The 21,999-nt window shown below is 33.4% G+C and overlaps 1 protein-coding gene and 1 non-coding gene across 2 annotated transcripts; both read left to right on the top strand.

Moving 5' to 3' along the window:
• The first annotated feature begins 305 nt into the window (after positions 1–305).
• On the top strand, positions 306–21,783 carry LOC140044388 (protein strawberry notch homolog 1-like). Its single transcript, XM_072088869.1, has 29 exons — positions 306–420; positions 1,397–1,540; positions 1,808–1,879; positions 2,060–2,557; positions 2,692–2,800; positions 2,923–3,132; positions 3,243–3,327; positions 3,521–3,608; positions 3,730–3,891; positions 4,001–4,136; positions 4,334–4,439; positions 4,528–4,681; positions 4,793–4,975; positions 5,208–5,305; positions 5,688–6,040; positions 6,140–6,304; positions 11,334–11,512; positions 11,620–11,751; positions 12,745–12,880; positions 14,586–14,698; positions 14,910–14,981; positions 15,313–15,412; positions 15,623–15,697; positions 15,794–15,940; positions 16,035–16,129; positions 16,262–16,354; positions 16,454–16,671; positions 19,761–19,954; positions 20,092–21,783. Exons 2-29 carry the CDS (start codon positions 1,397–1,399, stop codon positions 20,196–20,198), a joined length of 4,224 nt encoding a protein of 1,407 aa, XP_071944970.1. The 5' UTR covers positions 306–420; the 3' UTR covers positions 20,199–21,783.
• Trnad-auc (transfer RNA aspartic acid (anticodon AUC)) lies at positions 14,331–14,402 on the top strand. Its single transcript has one exon. It is a non-coding gene; the product is annotated as a tRNA-Asp (tRNA).
• Positions 21,784–21,999: the final 216 nt, after the last annotated feature.

Here is a 21,999-nt window from a genome sequence, read left to right as displayed (position 1 = left end):
AGGCCTACCACCTTAGGATCCAGCAGGATAACAATAAGGATTTTTGCACGGAAAAATACTAATGAATGAATACTATGATCTGGAAGAATTGAAACTTAATAATAATAGGTACAGTGGCACACTTAAAATGCGTCTTATCAATCACACAATAATCTATCAATCTATAATTGTATATTGTATAATGTCTGTATGTTTGCGTTAATATATGACGACAAACACAATGTTGACGCGATTGAAACATGGTTGACGGTAAAAATGTGTGATCTCATCTCAGCATCCATCGTTCGTTTTTATAGAGCAGCAGACGTTCTTGGCCTAGACTACTATTAGCCTAGCTAGTAGGAAAACATGCTTTGTTTAAAAAGAACGTAGTTTAAGGATTCTCCAAAATCGCCTGAAACACATACATGAATAAACAAGGTACTCATAATTAACATTTCTGTAAGGTTTTGGCGTTTCTTTTATTACATTATTAGCGATGGCCTAATTAAAAAGGTTAGGCCTAGGCCTCCTAAAGGCCTAGCTAGGCCTGGCCTAGCCTATAGGATGAACTACAACAACATGAATATAAACCGCGTGCGACGTGTGGAGGTTAGTGGCACTGGCACTGTACTGGTTGTCAGGCCTAGTCTAGTAGATACGGCGTACTTTAGCAGATTAGTCTACCTTTCAACTAACTCTAGGCCTAGTCTAGGCTAGCCTAGCTAGGCCTGGCCCTAGTAGTAGAGTAGTAGTAGGCCTATACAATTGTCATATTTAACAAGACAGCATTTTTTACACTTACTTTTCATTAAAAGGTAGGTCTAACTCTAAGGCTTTTGAAAAAAAAAGTAAACAAAAATAATATTACATTATTATAAAAAGACAAAATGAATGGTTAAGTTTAACCAGAAACCTGTTGGTATCTGACAATGGACAACAAAACATTGTTTTAAAATCTTCATGGCAACAATAAATTATCTTGAATTATTATGATTCCGGCATCAGAACTCAACTGCCTATCATAACAAATTCACTGAGACAATCATGCTTTCGGCCCTCTAAACCTAAAACAAACATCCCTCTAGGAAGTTGTGGGTAAAGACAAAAAAGACAATTGTGAGTTAAAAATAAAACCAGTTGGAAAAATCGGTGTTAAACTTTGTACATGAGGTTATAAAAATGTGCATGTATGAGCGATTTTTAATTGACCAAGCAATTGTGTTGATTCTGCCGGAATAATAAAACAGCGTTTTATATTTATATCACTTGTTGACAACAAAATGAACAGACAGTCTGCAAGCAATGTCAGTAAATGTACTTTAAAAATAGTAAAATGCAATTTTTTTATTCATAAGACCTTAGTCACCGCAATAGTCGATAATATACTTTACTCAATTTTTGTTTTTCTAATTAGATGTCTGAGCAGCCAGGCTTTGATCTGCTTTCGGCAGCTATGAATGAGAGTGGCCTTTCATTAGATATTAATGATATTCTGAATCCTCCTGATGATGACACCAACAACCAACAGAATATTGACACAGGAGGACTTATATCACAGGTGAACTTGATCATCCAACATTTAATTGAATGACAGCAAAGTGTGTTTCATGCCTATTTGTTGTTGCCATTTTCAATGTTTAAAATCAGCCAATTTATTGACTTTATTTCTTTATTTGTAAAAAATTATCAGATAACAATTTTGAATAACCTACTTATTTCAGGTTTTGATTATGCTTAGTGTATGAAATTTTTAACTAAAATAATATAGTTTTATTGACTGTTAAATTTGTACAAAATTTGTATTTATTTAATATTGTTGTATTAGGCTTTGGCTCAAAGTGGTGTTAGTACTACAGAGACTGATCCTTTGATTGAAGCACTTCAATCAACTCACCAGGTAAGCATGTATACTTTGTATCCTAATTGCAATCCCTTTCAATATAAGTTAATACTGAAAGTTTTTAAAACATTTTGGGAATTTTCTGTCACACATGGTTGACTGATCATGGCATGTGTTCTTATTACTGTATACATTTGTGCTAAAATTAAATTAATGACCTAAATTATTATTTTGTAGGTACAACAAAGGCGTCCTTCTATTGTTATCCATCCACAGACATCAAGGCAAACAATTGTAATTCCAAAATCTCTTGGTCAGACCCCAACCACCATGATAAAGTCAGCAACTGGACTATCTAACCTTCAAAATAATCAGATTCTAAAAACTTACAAATTGGTTTCTAAAGGGCCTGGCCAAGTAGCAATTGAACAGTTAAATATTGAACCACCAAAGAGTGTTATTTCAAATGGAAAATCTGATACAAAGACTTTAAAAATAGCAACATCTTTGAAATCACAACCTAAAAAATCAGAGCCTACTATTATACTTACAACAAGACCATCCACTTCTGTAGTTTCTAAGCATTCACTTTTAACGGGTGTAGCATCAAAAGCTTTGACGTCTCTTGCGCAAGGATCCACCCAAGCACAAGCAGTGAAGAAAGACTTTAAAACTATTAATACAACAATCAAGTCCTGGCCAAATGAAAATGCTAAAAATTCAATTTATCTTCCGGTAAGAAACACCAGTTTTTATTACAGTAAATATTTAAAAAAATTGAGTAAATACTAAAAGTGTTATAGTTTAATGTATGTGTCTTGTAGACACATTGAACCAGGCTTTATGATTATATTAAACAATTTTTTTAGGCTGTAGTGAATGCTCTTAAAGCTCCAAAAGAGGAAGAACCTGATGAGGATGAAGACGAAGATGGTTTAAGCTATGCTGACACATATTCTGACTATATGCCTAGTAAATGTAAGTTATACCAAATTACTAATGTACCACAAATAAAATCTATGTCAATGAAATGTCATCTATTTTACTGTATATTATTATACTACTTATTTTTCTGATCTGATTTTTCATATTTATAACAGTAAAACTTGGGATAAAACATCCAGATCCTGTAGTTGAGACTAGTTCTCTTGCAAGTGTTCAACCTCCAGATGTTTGGTATAGACTTGCCATTCCAGAAAGTACTATTGACTATGGACACCTCTCCGCACTGCAACTTGAAGCAGTCACATATGCCTGTCAACAACATGAGTCATTCCTTGCTAGTGGAGAGAGGGCGGGCTTTCTTATCGGTGAGTCTTCTTCTCTAGAGTGTAAAAATAATTGTTATAATTTTATGTTGCTAGTATTTTCCAACTACAGATACACAAAGTTAATTTTCTTTATTGTTTTAAAACTTTAGGTGACGGTGCAGGTGTGGGTAAAGGAAGATGTGTAGCTGGAATCATATTTGAAAATTACCTCTTGGGACGCAAGCGTGCACTCTGGTCAGTTTTCTTTTATCAATCGATTGTAAAAATGATCTCAAAGCAACATTTATTTTTGTATTTAAAAACAAAAACAAAATACATCAAATTAAATTTTCTGTTAGAGTGGCTCTCTACCAATTCCTTGAATGGATATATAAAAAAATTACTATTAAAATAAAAGCATAAAAAATAAATTCATAATTTTACACAGGCTGTCTGTTTCTAATGATTTGAAGTATGACGCTCAAAGAGACTTAAAAGATATTGGTGCAAATATAAGTGTGCATTCATTAAACAAGGTAAGTTTAGGATGAAACCAACATATTTGACAACATATTGTGTAAAGCCTGTTACAATGTTCCTTAAAACGATCATAGTAATTAAAAAAGTTTGTTATTTTTATACCTTTTTTTCTTACAGTTTAAATATGCCAAAATCAATTCACATACAAACAATAGTGTAAAGAAAGGAGTAATATTTGCTACCTACTCATCATTGATAGGTGAAAGTCAGGCTGGTGGAAAATATAGAACGCGTTTAAAACAGCTGGTTCATTGGTGCGGCAAGGACTTTGATGGTCCTGTATCCTTTCAATTGTTTTTTATTAAATGTAAAGAATTACAAAAAACTGCCATAATGAGGGATTTTTAGTTTACAATGGTGCTTCTTTTCCTTAGCAACTACATATTAGATAATTTTGGATGAATGTCATAAAGCAAAGAATTTGATTCCTGTTGGATCATCTAGACCAACAAAGACTGGACTTACGGTACTAGATCTTCAACAGCAGCTTCCAAAAGCAAGAATTGTATATTGTAGTGCCACAGGTAAGAACAGCCAACAAGTTTTTTTTTTAAATGCTGTTGTGTTCATTAATAGTATTTGAAAGCAAGTAATATCCTTGATAATAAAAAATAAATAAAACTACCAATAGAAGTAATATATTTAAAAACTGTATATCAAATAATGTTTTTGTATAAGTAGTTTCATAATATATTAACTTTGATTTTCCTAATTTTTTAAGGAGCGTCAGAACCAAAGAATATGGCTTACATGACAAGGTTAGGCCTATGGGGCAAAGATACACCTTTTCCAGAGTTTCCTTCATTCATTCAAGCTGTTGAAAGAAGGCAAGTGTCATTCAAAATCAATTCTTAACCAATTCTAAACTGTGATTCAGTCATCTTGAATTTGTGTTTATTTTATACAATTATACAGGGGAGTTGGTGCTATGGAAATAGTTGCCATGGATATGAAACTGCGAGGCATGTACATTGCACGTCAACTGAGTTTTCACGGTGTCTCATTCAGTATACAAGAAGTATCATTAGCCAAGAGGTTTATTGAGATATATAATAAATCTGCACATCTGGTAAGACAGTATCTAAGTAGTGTCATTTTTGTGCACCAGCTACTAAGATGTTTATCAAATAAGAATTGATAAAAATATTGCAGAATGTATTCTATTTGTTTATTTATATAGTGGATGAAAAGTAGGGCATATTTCCAGAAAGCAGCTGACTTAATTGGTGCAGAGCATAGAATGCGCAAGTCAATGTGGGGTCAGTTCTGGTCAGCTCATCAGAGGTTCTTCAAGTACATGTGTATTGCTTCAAAAGTGCCATATGCAGTCAAGGTGGCAAGGGAATCTGTCAAAAATGGAAAGGTTTGTTCACAGTTGTCAAGATTACTCTTTCTACAATATTTTTAAGTGAACTATTTTCATTGTAAATTATTTTTAAGGTGTAACACAGCTGCTTCATTGTGTTTAAGAGACTCTGTAGAATTATTAACATGGTGCTTGCCAACCCTCATTCTGTTGATCTTATAGACTCATTCTGTTAATCTACCAAGTATATTAAAGTAACAATTTAATTTGAGTGATAATTTTCTTTAAGTGTGTTGTAATAGGCCTACAGTCAACAGGTGAGGCAAGAACATTAGATGCATTAGAAGAAGCAGGAGGTGAACTTAATGATTTTGTATCTACTGCTAAGTAAGTGCTGTAGAATTATTATTAGTATTTCACATAAGGCATTTGCATTGTATTTTTTTTAAAAAGGCAATAATATTAAACCAAGTTAAATTAATGTTTTAAGAATTTATTTTTTTAAAAGGATGATTATTTTGTGAAGTTAGGTAGTTTTTGTTTTTAAAGTATACAGTTGTAGTAGCTTTAACTTCAGGGCCGTAGCCAGGATCTGTCAAGGGGGGGTTCGCACACTAAGTATTTGGGTCACCCCCACCCCCATACCAGTTGTAGTAGCTTTAACTTCAGGGCCGTAGTATTTGGGTCACCCCCACCCCCATACCAGTTGTAGTAGCTTTAACTTTGTTTCATGTACATTGCAATAAAAGATAGAATTTTTTATTTCCAGGGGTGTTTTTAGTACATTAGTTGAAAAACATTTTCCTGCACCAAACAGGCGGAAAACATTAGGTGGATTATTTGGCTGGGACTTTGACGACAGTCGAAGCAACACGCCTGATAGTTACATGAAAGAAAAAACAAGTCGTAAACGAAAACGTGTTAGTGATCAAAAATCAAATAATAAACGAGGAAAAACATTTTTTGATGATGATAGTGACATTGATAGTAATTTTGATGTTAGTGACAATGAGAAAATGAAAAGGTTGAGTGATGAGGAATCTGATACTGGTAATTCAGAGCTATCATCGAATGATGAAGATGACTTCAATCCATTCCAAAGTGATTCGTTTGGCGATGCTGGTAAGAATACAAGTTTATTTATCATCATTTATAGGCATAAGCATTTTTTTTTTCATATTTGTCGTCAGCAATGACTTCTTCATCTTTTACATTTTTTAGATCCTTGGTTACATCGTAAAGAACGAAAGAAAAAAAACAAGAAACCAAAGAAAAACGGTGAAGAAGTGAACAATGTCCTACTAGCAGCTGGGCTTATACAAAAGACAAATACAACAGTGAATTCAAAAATGACTTCTCAACCTTCCACAAAAAGTACCTCTATTGGTAAGTGTCATAGTGTTTACAATAGTACCTCTATTGGTAAGTGTCATAGTGTTTACAATAGTACCTCTATTGGTAAGTGTCATAGTGTTTACAATAGTACCTCTATTGGTAAGTGTCATAGTGTTTACAATAGTACCTCTATTGGTAAGTGTCATAGTGTTTACAATAGTACCTCTATTGGTAAGTGTCATAGTGTTTACAATAGTACCTCTATTGGTAAGTGTCATAGTGTTTACAATAGTACCTCTATTGGTAAGTGTCATAGTGTTTACAATAGTACCTCTATTGGTAAGTGTCATAGTGTTTACAATAGTACCTCTATTGGTAAGTGTCATAGTGTTTACAATAGTACCTCTATTGGTAAGTGTCATAGTGTTTACAATAGTACCTCTATTGGTAAGTGTCATAGTGTTTACAATAGTACCTCTATTGGTAAGTGTCATAGTGTTTACAATAGTACCTCTATTGGTAAGTGTCATAGTGTTTACAATAGTACCTCTATTGGTAAGTGTCATAGTGTTTACAATAGTACCTCTATTGGTAAGTGTCATAGTGTTTACAATAGTACCTCTATTGGTAAGTGTCATTGTGTTTACAATAGTACCTCTATTGGTAAGTGTCATAGTGTTTACAATAGTACCTCTATTGGTAAGTGTCATAGTGTTTATAATAGTACCTCTATTGGTAAGTGTCATAGTGTTTACAATAGTACCTCTATTGGTAAGTGTCATAGTGTTTACAATAGTACCTCTATTGGTAAGTGTCATTGTGTTTACAATAGTACCTCTATTGGTAAGTGTCATAGTGTTTACAATAGTACCTCTATTGGTAAGTGTCATAGTGTTTACAATAATACCTCTATTGGTAAGTGGTTAAGTCATAGTGTTTACAATAGTACCTCTATTGGTAAGTGTCATAGTGTTTACAATAGTACCTCTATGGTTAAGTGTCATAGTGTTTACAATAGTACCTCTATTGGTAAGTGTCATAGTGTTTACAATAGTACCTCTATTGGTAAGTGTCATAGTGTTTACAATAGTACCTCTATTGGTAAGTGTCATAGTGTTTACAATAGTACCTCTATTGGTGTCATAGTGTTTACAATAGTACCTCTATTGGTAAGTGTCATAGTGTTTACAATAGTACCTCTATTGGTAAGTGTCATAGTGTTTACAATAGTACCTCTATTGGTGTCATAGTGTTTACAATAGTACCTCTATTGGTAAGTGTCATTGTGTTTACAATAGTACCTCTATTGGTAAGTGTCATAGTGTTTACAATAGTACCTCTATTGGTAAGTGTCATAGTGTTTACAATAGTACCTCTATTGGTAAGTGTCATAGTGTTTACAATAGTACCTCTATTGGTAAGTGTCATAGTGTTTACAATAGTACCTCTATTGGTAAGTGTCATAGTGTTTACAATAGTACCTCTATTGGTAAGTGTCATAGTGTTTACAATAGTACCTCTATTGGTGTCATTGTGTTTACAATAGTACCTCTATTGGTAAGTGTCATTGTGTTTACAATAGTACCTCTATTGGTAAGTGTCATAGTGTTTACAATAGTACCTCTATTGGTAAGTGTCATAGTGTTTACAATAATACCTCTATTGGTAAGTGGTTAAGTCATAGTGTTTACAATAGTACCTCTATTGGTAAGTGTCATAGTGTTTACAATAGTACCTCTATGGTTAAGTGTCATAGTGTTTACAATAGTACCTCTATTGGTAAGTGTCATAGTGTTTACAATAGTACCTCTATTGGTAAGTGTCATAGTGTTTACAATAGTACCTCTATTGGTAAGTGTCATAGTGTTTACAATAGTACCTCTATTGGTAAGTGTCATAGTGTTTACAATAGTACCTCTATTGGTAAGTGTCATAGTGTTTACAATAGTACCTCTATTGGTGTCATAGTGTTTACAATAGTACCTCTATTGGTAAGTGTCATAGTGTTTACAATAGTACCTCTATTGGTAAGTGTCATAGTGTTTACAATAGTACCTCTATTGGTAAGTGTCATAGTGTTTACAATAGTACCTCTATTGGTAAGTGTCATAGTGTTTACAATAGTACCTCTATTGGTAAGTGTCATAGTGTTTACAATAGTACCTCTATTGGTAAGTGTCATAGTGTTTACAATAGTACCTCTATTGGTGTCATAGTGTTTACAATAATACCTCTATTGGTAAGTGTCATAGTGTTTACAATAGTACCTCTATTGGTAAGTGTCATAGTGTTTACAATAGTACCTCTATTGGTAAGTGTCATAGTGTTTACAATAGTACCTCTATTGGTAAGTGTCATAGTGTTTACAATAGTACCTCTATTGGTAAGTGTCATAGTGTTTACAATAGTACCTCTATTGGTAAGTGTCATTGTGTTTACAATAGTACCTCTATTGGTGTCATAGTGTTTACAATAGTACCTCTATTGGTAAGTGTCATAGTGTTTACAATAGTACCTCTATTGGTAAGTGTCATAGTGTTTACAATAGTACCTCTATTGGTAAGTGTCATTGTGTTTACAATAGTACCTCTATTGGTAAGTGTCATAGTGTTTACAATAGTACCTCTATTGGTAAGTGTCATAGTGTTTACAATAGTACCTCTATTGGTAAGTGTCATTGTGTTTACAATAGTACCTCTATTGGTAAGTGTCATAGTGTTTACAATAGTACCTCTATTGGTAAGTGTCATAGTGTTTATAATAGTACCTCTATTGGTAAGTGTCATAGTGTTTACAATAGTACCTCTATTGGTAAGTGTCATAGTGTTTACAATAGTACCTCTATTGGTAAGTGTCATTGTGTTTACAATAGTACCTCTATTGGTAAGTGTCATAGTGTTTACAATAGTACCTCTATTGGTAAGTGTCATAGTGTTTACAATAATACCTCTATTGGTAAGTGGTTAAGTCATAGTGTTTACAATAGTACCTCTATTGGTAAGTGTCATAGTGTTTACAATAGTACCTCTATGGTTAAGTGTCATAGTGTTTACAATAGTACCTCTATTGGTAAGTGTCATAGTGTTTACAATAGTACCTCTATTGGTAAGTGTCATAGTGTTTACAATAGTACCTCTATTGGTAAGTGTCATAGTGTTTACAATAGTACCTCTATTGGTGTCATAGTGTTTACAATAGTACCTCTATTGGTAAGTGTCATAGTGTTTACAATAGTACCTCTATTGGTAAGTGTCATAGTGTTTACAATAGTACCTCTATTGGTGTCATAGTGTTTACAATAGTACCTCTATTGGTAAGTGTCATTGTGTTTACAATAGTACCTCTATTGGTAAGTGTCATAGTGTTTACAATAGTACCTCTATTGGTAAGTGTCATAGTGTTTACAATAGTACCTCTATTGGTAAGTGTCATAGTGTTTACAATAGTACCTCTATTGGTAAGTGTCATAGTGTTTACAATAGTACCTCTATTGGTAAGTGTCATAGTGTTTACAATAGTACCTCTATTGGTAAGTGTCATAGTGTTTACAATAGTACCTCTATTGGTGTCATTGTGTTTACAATAGTACCTCTATTGGTAAGTGTCATTGTGTTTACAATAGTACCTCTATTGGTAAGTGTCATAGTGTTTACAATAGTACCTCTATTGGTAAGTGTCATAGTGTTTACAATAATACCTCTATTGGTAAGTGGTTAAGTCATAGTGTTTACAATAGTACCTCTATTGGTAAGTGTCATAGTGTTTACAATAGTACCTCTATGGTTAAGTGTCATAGTGTTTACAATAGTACCTCTATTGGTAAGTGTCATAGTGTTTACAATAGTACCTCTATTGGTAAGTGTCATAGTGATTACAATAGTACCTCTATTGGTAAGTGTCATAGTGTTTACAATAGTACCTCTATTGGTAAGTGTCATAGTGTTTACAATAGTACCTCTATTGGTAAGTGTCATAGTGTTTACAATAGTACCTCTATTGGTGTCATAGTGTTTACAATAGTACCTCTATTGGTAAGTGTCATAGTGTTTACAATAGTACCTCTATTGGTAAGTGTCATAGTGTTTACAATAGTACCTCTATTGGTAAGTGTCATAGTGTTTACAATAGTACCTCTATTGGTAAGTGTCATAGTGTTTACAATAGTACCTCTATTGGTGTCATAGTGTTTACAATAATACCTCTATTGGTAAGTGTCATAGTGTTTACAATAGTACCTCTATTGGTAAGTGTCATAGTGTTTACAATAGTACCTCTATTGGTAAGTGTCATAGTGTTTACAATAGTACCTCTATTGGTAAGTGTCATAGTGTTTACAATAGTACCTCTATTGGTGTCATAGTGTTTACAATAATACCTCTATTGGTAAGTGTCATAGTGTTTACAATAGTACCTCTATTGGTAAGTGTCATAGTGTTTACAATAGTACCTCTATTGGTAAGTGTCATAGTGTTTACAATAGTACCTCTATTGGTAAGTGTCATTGTGTTTACAATAGTACCTCTATTGGTAAGTGTCATAGTGTTTACAATAGTACCTCTATTGGTGTCATAGTGTTTACAATAGTACCTCTATTGGTAAGTGTCATAGTGTTTACAATAGTACCTCTATTGGTGTCATAGTGTTTACAATAGTACCTCTATTGGTAAGTGTCATAGTGTTTACAATAGTACCTCTATTGGTAAGTGTCATAGTGTTTACAATAATACCTCTATTGGTAAGTGGTTAAGTCATAGTGTTTACAATAGTACCTCTATTGGTAAGTGTCATAGTGTTTACAATAGTACCTCTATTGGTAAGTGTCATAGTGTTTATAATAGTACCTCTATTGGTAAGTGTCATAGTGTTTACAATAGTACCTCTATGGTTAAGTGTCATAGTGTTTGCAATAGTACCTCTATTGGTAAGTGTCATAGTGTTTACAATAGTACCTCTATTGGTAAGTGTCATAGTGTTTACAATAGTACCTCTATGGTTAAGTGTCATAGTGTTTACAATAATGGTACCTTATTTTTTACACAGTATCTAAAATGATTGTATAATTTGTTTCTTTTTTCATTAGCCCCTCTACTTTCAACATCATCGTCATCACCTTTCTTGCCAGGCATGGATGCAATAGAAAAAGCTCAGTTAATGAAACAAGAACTTTTAGATGAACTTGAAGAGATGTCAACTGAACTACCACCCAACACTCTTGATGAGCTTATTGATAGTCTTGGTGGTCCAGAAAATGTTGCAGAGGTATGGTTGTCAACTTGATATTATTGTTTATTGTATTACTGTAATACTTTTAAAAAACTTTGTGGCAAGTAATGTTACTCAAAAAGAGGTATTGGATTGTTTTCTAGATGACAGGTCGTAAAGGACGTGTAGTTAGCAAAGAAGATGGGAATGTTCAATATGAAGCACGTAGTGAGTCTGACATTCCTTTAGAAATTCTCAACTTAACAGAAAAGAAACGATTTATGGATGCAAAGAAGGTACATTTTAATATTATTAATAATAAATATGTTTTCTACAATTTCTTATCTACATGGAGAAAATATTATACTGTTGTTTTGAAGGTATATGACTACCGTATTGTTCCTAATAAACGCCCTCGGGGCGTTGCATTTTTTTAAAAGGGGAGCGTTTGTTAGGGGTGAAATGTAAAAATCATAAATAGAGCCAAGGCCTATATGAGGCCTGCCTAGGCTACCCTAAACAAGTTGCTTCAGACGGTCAATCAATGTTTTTTAGGGTGTGCAACAAATAAGTTCACAGGGTACCTCCAAACTCCCTGCTATGCTACTGTGCCTGCGTTTAGCTGTAATTTATACTTTTACTTCGCCTTTATCTTTAAAAAAAAAAGATTAAAAATCTTGGATTGCTCTTATGACAAATGGCCAACGATGCAGCGTTCTTCGTTATCCTTCACAACAGAAACAGCGTGTTTATCGTAGGCGTTGCGTTTATTGAAATCCGCCCTCAACTTGATGAAAAATTCTAACGAAAGGGATTCATAAAACCAGACACCTTGTATCGATTCCGTGTTGTGTGAATAAACATGCGATTGTCTGATCCCCGTTGTTTTCCTGGTTTTTAAAGACCAGCAATGTATGTTGTCGCGAATTTAAAAAAAACGTCCAGTGTCCTACACGCGCGAATTACCATACGCGCCCGGTGTATGCCTACATGTTTTGTCACGCTGTTAGCGTACATCGTTATCACAGTCGCTAAAAAATGTGACTTTCCGGGCTGAAAACCAATTCTAAATGTGAGAATCCTCTGTTTATATAGATTGGGCACTAAGGTGTGTTAATTAGATAATGAAAAAAAAAATGAAGGGGGCGTTTATTAAGAACAATATGGTATGTAATTAATTTTTCTCATCAATATTTGGACAATTTTGTTTTGTAATGTTTTTCGTTGTGCAGTCCTTGTATGTTTAATAGAGTTTGATAAAAACAGACATTTCTTTCTCTTTTCTTTAGTTTGTTGCTGTAATTTCTGAGGCAGCAAGCTCTGGTATCTCACTTCAAGCAGACAGAAGGGTAAAGAATCAACGACGAAGAGTACATATTACATTGGAGCTTCCATGGAGTGCTGATAGAGCTGTTCAACAATTTGGTTAGTCTAAATATGTTGTAACTCATTTTTGTCCACAATTGTCAGTATTTGTAATATTAAAGTGGATGGCATAGTTATTACATTGGAGCTTCCATGGAGTGCTGATAGAGCTGTTCAACAATTTGGTTATTCTCAATATGTTGTAACTCAGTTTTGTCACAATTATCAGTATTTGTAATATTAAAGTGGATGGCATAGTTATTACATTGGAGCTTCCATGGAGTGCTGATAGAGCTGTTCAACAATTTGGTTATTCTCAATATGTTGTAACTCAGTTTTGTCACAATTATCAGTATTTGTAATATAAAAGTGGATGGCATAGTTATTACATTGGAGCTTCCATGGAGTGCTGATAGAGCTGTTCAACAATTTGGTTATTCTCAATATGTTGTAACTCAGTTTTGTCCACAATTGCCACGATCTTGGTTTTTTACTATTTGTAATATTAAAGTAGGAAAGTGAACGACAAAATATTGCTTTATTATTTATTATTGTAAAAAATTATAAGAATATAAATAATGATATATATCCAAAGGCAAATTACTAAAAAAAATGACAATGCTGTTGGTAGGCTGGATCTCAATGGAGATACAAAAATGATTTGTCTTGCAGTTTGCTCTTTTGTTGTTTGTGTTAGGGGTTGGTTTTTGACAAGTTTTTTAACTTCTTTTTCTGATCCCTGAAACCGTTCTTTTTAATGTTACCATCTTAAGTTATTGTTTTTTAATCTATGCTGTTTTTATTTTATGAACTGGTTTCTAAATAAATGTTGTTGTTGAATTAAAAAAAAAAAGCGAAAAGCTAAATCAAAATGATAAAGTAAAACATCCAGAAAAATAAGGAGAGCTTTCGGGCAACACTAGCCCTTTATCAGTGAAAGTGAAGGAATTTGGATAACGTCATAGTAAATAATGATATATATATATATATATATATCGTTTCAAAAATTAATTAAATAATTTTCAGTGTATCACCGGGTGGTAATTGGAATTTATTTCTATGCCTGTTGTGTTTATATATATATATATATATATATATAAACACAAGAGGCAAAGAACATTAATTCTAAACCGCCCGGTGATATACTGAAATTTAATTAATTAATTTGAAACGATAAAGATGAGGAAATCTGTGAGAATGAGAAAAAGTCGCCCCAACCGAGACTCGAACTCGGACCGCCTGCTTGATATGCAGATGTCCTAACCATTAGACCACTGGGGCTTTCATGGTATTGTTCGAACTCGATTGGATAACGACTCTTTAACATTCTCGGCGTGGTACGGCGGAACAGCACTAGTCCTCAGTTGATACGCCCTCATCTTTCAGTATTTTTATTCACGAGGCGGGATTGTTGCGCGTGCGTACAACTGAGGACTAGTGCTGTTCCGCCGTACCACGCCGAGAATGTTAAAGAGTCGTTATCCAATCGAGTTCGAACAATACCATGAAAGCCCCAGTGGTCTAATGGTTAGGACATCTGCATATCAAGCAGGCGGTCCGAGTTCGAGTCTCGGTTGGGGCGACTTTTTCTCATTCTCACAGATTTCCTCATCTTTATCGTTTCAAATTATATATATATATATATATATATATATATTTATTAAGTTATGACTGTTTCAATGATAATTTGTATACATTTGTTTGGACTGAATTTAATTAAGGTGAACTTAGTGTTAGATGAACGTGTTTCTTCTTTGTTGAACAGGTCGGACGCATCGTTCAAATCAGGTCACTGCACCTGAGTATTTATTCCTTATATCAGAACTTGCAGGAGAACATCGCTTTGCTTCAATTGTTGCTAAAAGACTTGAAAGTTTAGTGAGTATAAACAATCATAGTGCCGCTATGCAGCGTGAGATAAACGCCATTTGGGTGAACAAAGTAGAGTAAAGAAAGTAATAATTCATTAATAACTATAATAACTAACGATTTCAACAGTCTGAAACATGTTCCATTTAACTAGTAGTGTACTTAGCAATCAGTACCTATAATACTTAGTAATCAGTTATCAAAATTATATCGTTTTTAGGGTGCCTTAACACATGGAGACAGAAGAGCTGTTGAAACAAGAGATCTAAGTCGATTTAATATTGATAATAAGGTAAGATTTTCCCATAAATTTCATTTAAATCCAAATAACACCGAGGTGACATCAGGCCAAACTGACAACAACAGTCTAAAAAAACAGACTGTTTACAAAATATATGAATGCATACTTGTTTGTACTTGATTAATTATTTACTCGTTTTTGGATACAACAAAACTAAATACTTTTACTCTTAATTTCCAAAGTGTCATTGTTGCAGTAAATCATGTTTATAAAATGTAATGGAAGCAACTAGTACAGAATACTGAGTTGAAAGTAGTAGTTTAATTTAATACATGTTAGATTTTGTCTAAATTGTGATATTTTGTGATTGTAATGTTTAAAGTATGGAAGGACAGCTCTGGAGACTACAATGAAGAGCATTGTGGGATTGGATAGACCCTTGGTTATACCTCCTGGCGGTGCAAATAGCTCGTTCTTTAAAGGCAAGTACTTTACCTACTTTTATTTTACTCATACATCCTGTATGTGGGTCTTCTAAAGGTTTAAGATAATAATATTTTTTATTCTTAACTTGTACTTTTTATAATACCAAAAATGTTAAAAAATCAGAATAAATACAAAATCTAGTGTTTTAATATCTCATTTTTCGGTTCATTGAATGTAACTGCCAAACAATTGTTTTGTTCTTACAGATATTCAACAAGCTTTAATTGGTGTTGGGATGTTGATTAAAGATGAGCAATTAGAAAATGCTTCACTTGACAAAGGTAATCATAATCTTGTATATAACATATAAAGATTGAACCATTGTACATATACTTGCTTAAATAACACATCCTGATTCATGTATATCTGTATTTCAGATTACACTAGCATATCCAAGTTCTTAAATCGTATCCTAGGAATTCAAGTAGATCTGCAGAACAAGTTATTCCAGTATTTCATGGATACCCTCAACCATATAATTAACAATGCAAAGAAAGATGGTGTCTGGGACATGGGTATACTTGGTATGATACTGTTTTATTATGTACATTAACTTTTATATACAATTTAAAATTCTAATTGTAATATTGTAATGATCACAATTCTAATCAACAATAGATCTTGGATCTGAAGGAGAAAATGTAAAGAAATTAGAGGCAAGAACATTTATAGGCAGTTTTTCAACTGGAACAGCCACAACTGAACTGAATAAGGTAATGCCAAGTTAATAAATATTTGTTGTTCTTTTACTGTGAGTGATGGTTATAATAACTGTGTTCTTTTGTGTTTGTATTACTTGTAAGTACATGGACATAATAAATAAAAAGTTCTTGTGTATCCTACAGGTTAGTTCTGAACGTGGCTTACCATTTGAAACCGTTTCTACTATGTGGCAAGAATTACGTACAGTTGAAGAAGGATTCTTCTTGTCTAATCAGGTATGTAGAATGTCTCTTTTTAAAGGCTGGTGTAATGTATCTGCATTTATATGCTTTCCATTGTTAACAAATACAAAATATTGTTTTTTTATTGTGTAGATGCGAAATGGTAAAAGGATGGCAATATTTGTGAAAGCAGCTAAAGGTGTCAAAAAGAATTTGTATCAAATATTTCGACCAAACACTGGCTTACAAGGGAAACTAGAATCCATGCAAGAAATCAAAAAGAAATACCAAAAGGTTTTACCAAAGGCAGCAGAAAAAGATTGGAAATTACAGTACAACTCATCAGCAAGCCAATGTAGTCATGCTTATTGGTTAGTAATGCTTATTTATTTTGTTAGTAAAAAGTCAATTCAAAACCTTTAACAAAGACTGCATAAGGTTTTTAACTGAAAATTGAAAAGTATTATTTTCTAAAAAGTTATCTATGCTAACCAGTCACCACCAAGAACTATGGATCCCCCATAGCAAACTAGAAATTGTCTAAAAAGTTATCTATGCTAACCAGTCACCACCAAGAACTATGGATCCCCCATAGCAAACTAGAAATTGTCTAAAAAGTTATCTATGCTAACCAGTCACCACCAAGAACTATGGATCCCCCATAGCAAACTAGAAATTGTCTAAAAAGTTATCTATGCTAACCAGTCATCACCAAGAACTATGGATCCCCCATAGCAAACTAGAAATTGTTTGAAAAGTTATCTATGCTAACCAGTCACCACCAAGAACTATGGATCCCCCATAGCAAACTAGAAATTGTTTGAAAAGTTATCTATGCTAACCAGTCACCACCAAGAACTATGGATCCCCATAGCAAACTAGAAATTGTCTAAAAAGTTATCTATGCTAACCAGTCACCACCAAGAACTATGGATCCCCCATAGCAAACTAGAAATTGTCTAAAAAGTTATCTATGCTAACCAGTCATCACCAAGAACTATGGATCCCCCATAGCAAACTAGAAATTGTTTGAAAAGTTATCTATGCTAACCAGTCACCACCAAGAACTATGGATCCCCCATAGCAAACTAGAAATTGTTTGAAAAGTTATCTATGCTAACCAGTCACCACCAAGAACTATGGATCCCCATAGCAAACTAGAAATTGTCTAAAAAGTTATCTATGCTAACCAGTCACCACCAAGAACTATGGATCCCCCATAGCAAACTAGAAATTGTTTGAAAAGTTATCTATGCTAACCAGTCATCACCAAGAACTATGGATCCCCATAGCAAACTAGAAATTGTCTAAAAAGTTATCTATGCTAACCAGTCATCACCAAGAACTATGGATCCCCATAGCAAACTAGAAATTGTCTAAAAAGTTATCTATGCTAACCAGTCATCACCAAGAACTATGGATCCCCATAGCAAACTAGAAATTGTCTAAAAAGTTATCTATGCTAACCAGTCACCACCAAGAACTATGGATCCCCCATAGCAAACTAGAAATTGTCTAAAAAGTTATCTATGCTAACCAGTCATCACCAAGAACTATGGATCCCCATAGCAAACTAGAAATTGTCTAAAAAGTTATCTATGCTAACCAGTCACCACCAAGAACTATGGATCCCCATAGCAAACTAGAAATTGTCTAAAAAGTTATCTATGCTAACCAGTCATCACCAAGAACTATGGATCCCCCATAGCAAACTAGAAATTGTCTAAAAAGTTATCTATGCTAACCAGTCACCACCAAGAACTATGGATCCCCCATAGCAAACTAGAAATTGTCTAAAAAGTTATCTATGCTAACCAGTCATCACCAAGAACTATGGATCCCCATAGCAAACTAGAAATTGTCTAAAAAGTTATCTATGCTAACCAGTCACCACCAAGAACTATGGATCCCCATAGCAAACTAGAAATTGTCTAAAAAGTTATCTATGCTAACCAGTCATCACCAAGAACTATGGATCCCCCATAGCAAACTAGAAATTGTCTAAAAAGTTATCTATGCTAACCAGTCACCACCAAGAACTATGGATCCCCATAGCAAACTAGAAATTGTCTAAAAAGTTATCTATGCTAACCAGTCATCACCAAGAACTATGGATCCCCCATAGCAAACTAGAAATTGTCTAAAAAGTTATCTATGCTAACCAGTCACCACCAAGAACTATGGATCCCCATAGCAAACTAGAAATTGTCTAAAAAGTTATCTATGCTAACCAGTCATCACCAAGAACTATGGATCCCCATAGCAAACTAGAAATTGTCTAAAAAGTTATCTATGCTAACCAGTCATCACCAAGAACTATGGATCCCCATAGCAAACTAGAAATTGTCTAAAAAGTTATCTATGCTAACCAGTCACCACCAAGAACTATGGATCCCCATAGCAAACTAGAAATTGTCTAAAAAGTTATCTATGCTAACCAGTCATCACCAAGAACTATGGATCCCCATAGCAAACTAGAAATTGTCTAAAAAGTTATCTATGCTAACCAGTCACCACCAAGAACTATGGATCCCCATAGCAAACTAGAAATTGTCTAAAAAGTTATCTATGCTAACCAGTCACCACCAAGAACTATGGATCCCCCATAGCAAACTAGAAATTGTTTGAAAAGTTATCTATGCTAACCAGTCACCACCAAGAACTATGGATCCCCATAGCAAACTAGAAATTGTTTGAAAAGTTATCTATGCTAACCAGTCATCACCAAGAACTATGGATCCCCATAGCAAACTAGAAATTGTTTGAAAAGTTATCTATGCTAACCAGTCACCACCAAGAACTATGGATCCCCATAGCAAACTAGAAATTGTTTGAAAAGTTATCTATGCTAACCAGTCATCACCAAGAACTATGGATCCCCATAGCAAACTAGAAATTGTTTGAAAAGTTATCTATGCTAACCAGTCATCACCAAGAACTATGGATCCCCATAGCAAACTAGAAATTGTTTGAAAAGTTATCTATGCTAACCAGTCACCACCAAGAACTATGGATCCCCCATAGCAAACTAGAAATTGTCTAAAAAGTTATCTATGCTAACCAGTCACCACCAAGAACTATGGATCCCCATAGCAAACTAGAAATTGTTTGAAAATTTATCTATGCTAACCAGTCATCACCAAGAACTATGGATCCCCATAGCAAACTAGAAATTGTTTGAAAAGTTATCTATGCTAACCAGTCATCACCAAGAACTATGGATCCCCATAGCAAACTAGAAATTGTCTAAAAAGTTATCTATGCTAACCAGTCATCACCAAGAACTATGGATCCCCATAGCAAACTAGAAATTGTCTAAAAAGTTATCTATGCTAACCAGTCACCACCATAGCAATCTAGAAATTGTTTGAAAAGTTATCTATGCTAGCCTCATAGTATATAATATAACTATTTATTTTTACTGTTTCACAACAAATATATATGCTTTTGTTTTAATTAGGAGAGGTAATTGTAAAAGGTACATGGTATATCAGTCGTGTGAAGTAGGTTTAAGGAGGCGCACTTACTATATTCTTAGTGGATCCGTTTTAAGTGTTTGGTCAAAGGTTGAAGACATTTTAGCAACTGCAACAGGTCCCCATTCAAAAATGCAAATCTTAAGATTAAAAACTGATGATGGAGCCAAACTTGTAGGTAAGATAGAGCGATAACTCCATTACTCCTTTTATTGTATATATAAATCCTCTAATTGTTGTCAAGCACTTTATGGATATGTATGATGATAACCTCACCAAACTAATTATTATATTTGTTTGATTCTTTTATTACAGGTTGCCTCATACCAAAAAACTGTGTACCAGCCCTGATTGCTAAACTCTCTGTTGGTGCAACAACATATAGTAAACAATTTAACAGTGCAGATAGTGCAGTACTTTGATATTAAAAAACCAAGAAGAATACAGTCAAGAATATACAGTCAACTTCCCTGAAACTAAACATTGTGAATTGTTGAAAACAACTAAATCATGAAAAAAACGTTTTGTATTCTTTATACTGTATTCTGAAAACAATACTTATTGAGCCACAAATCTATCAGTGCATCAAATGAACCTATAGTCAACTTATTGAGCCAAAACTGAAGTCGATCAGTGCAACAAATGAACCTATTGAGTCAGCATTGAATTGAAAAAACTAAAAGGCGATTTTCAAAAGTTTACTTTCTTTATTGGAATATTCTAGAAATATTTTTTGTTTTAGTTATTGCCATTAAAAAATATAAGTAGTAGTATATTGATGATGTCTTGGTATCTTATGTTTTTCAAATATCTTTGTTGGGACATATGGTGATCAAAAACAGCATTTGTTGGGACATAATATGGTGATCAAAAACAGAATTTTTATAATAAACTATCTTTTTAGAAAACCATCTATGAGCAACTTTTATTAAGTGCTTACTTTATATTTTTTTTGGAATTCAAAATGTAAATTTTAAACATTTTAGAAATTTTAATTAAATTATTCACTACCAAATCAAAAGTTATGAATACTCAAAATATTAAAAAACACATTTTATCTGCTTCATATGACGTTTATTGTTCGTTTGGTGAAATACTTGAGCTCACTTCCTAGAAATGCTGTTATGTTTAAACAACATAGTACAAAGTTTGTAACTAATTGTGTGTGTTTCAGTTTATGTAAACAGTTAACAGTATTGTTATGATCTTGTTAGCAGCGATGATTCCTCTTCAGATCAGGTTAAGTAATTGTGTTAAAATTAAGATAGCTTATTCTTTTGTTAGCAGTTCAGCGATGATTCTTCTTCAGATCAGGTTAAGTAATTGTGTTAAAATTAAGATAGCTTATTCTTTTTTCCACTGAAATTTCAATAGTTCTTTTATTTCACACATTAATAGTATATGGTATGAGTTACGCATTATGTTGCATTATCCAACATTTTACTACTCCACTTGAATAGTTGCTAGTATTCTATTTATTCAATGTCAAATCTATTTTGTTTCTAATTAGGATTAAAATATTATTGTCGGACATTTGACTGCTTGTGTTGTCACTGAAATTACATCAATTAAGTATTGGAGTCGTTGAAAGAAAATAGTATTTTTATATTTAGGTGTTAAGATTTAATAGTACTAGAACTGAGAACATTCTTGATTTTATTTCAATTTTAGAAGAGGTTATTTTTGTTTATATTTTTTATCAGAAATTGTGTTGAGTATTGATAGTACTCAAGAATGTTATTACAGGGAACCAGTATAGACCTATATGCTGCAAAACGTTATTGTTAAATCATATATTTGTCATTGCATGAGTTGTTCATTTATTTTAGATCTCAAAAAACTTTTTGGCGAACGCAATAATACCAATTTATACGAGGACTGTATTTCCTTCCCCATGTGTTTAAGAAAATATTTATATATAAAAATTTAATCCTGAGTTTGGTAAAAATAATAAAGCATCTGGAAACAGCCAATGTATTTAGCCCATTTAAAATTGTTTTTATTATTGTGCCTGAGAAGATAAAATTAGAAATAAATAAAAGTGTATGAAATATGATGTTATTTTATATTCGTCGACATGTTGGCCTAGCACAATTCGTTTTTGCCATGGATATTTATTACAGTGAGTACAGATACCCAAATATACAGTAGTTTTAATGACGAATAGGGGAATTCCAAGAAAGATTGGTTCCCGTTCGTCGTCGTGTATGTGTTGTGTGTGAT

This window comes from Antedon mediterranea, chromosome 3 (assembly GCF_964355755.1).
Source record: "Antedon mediterranea chromosome 3, ecAntMedi1.1, whole genome shotgun sequence".
In the NCBI taxonomy this organism is placed as follows: Eukaryota; Metazoa; Echinodermata; class Crinoidea; order Comatulida; family Antedonidae; genus Antedon; species Antedon mediterranea.
This window is presented reverse-complemented; position numbering and strand designations above follow the sequence as displayed.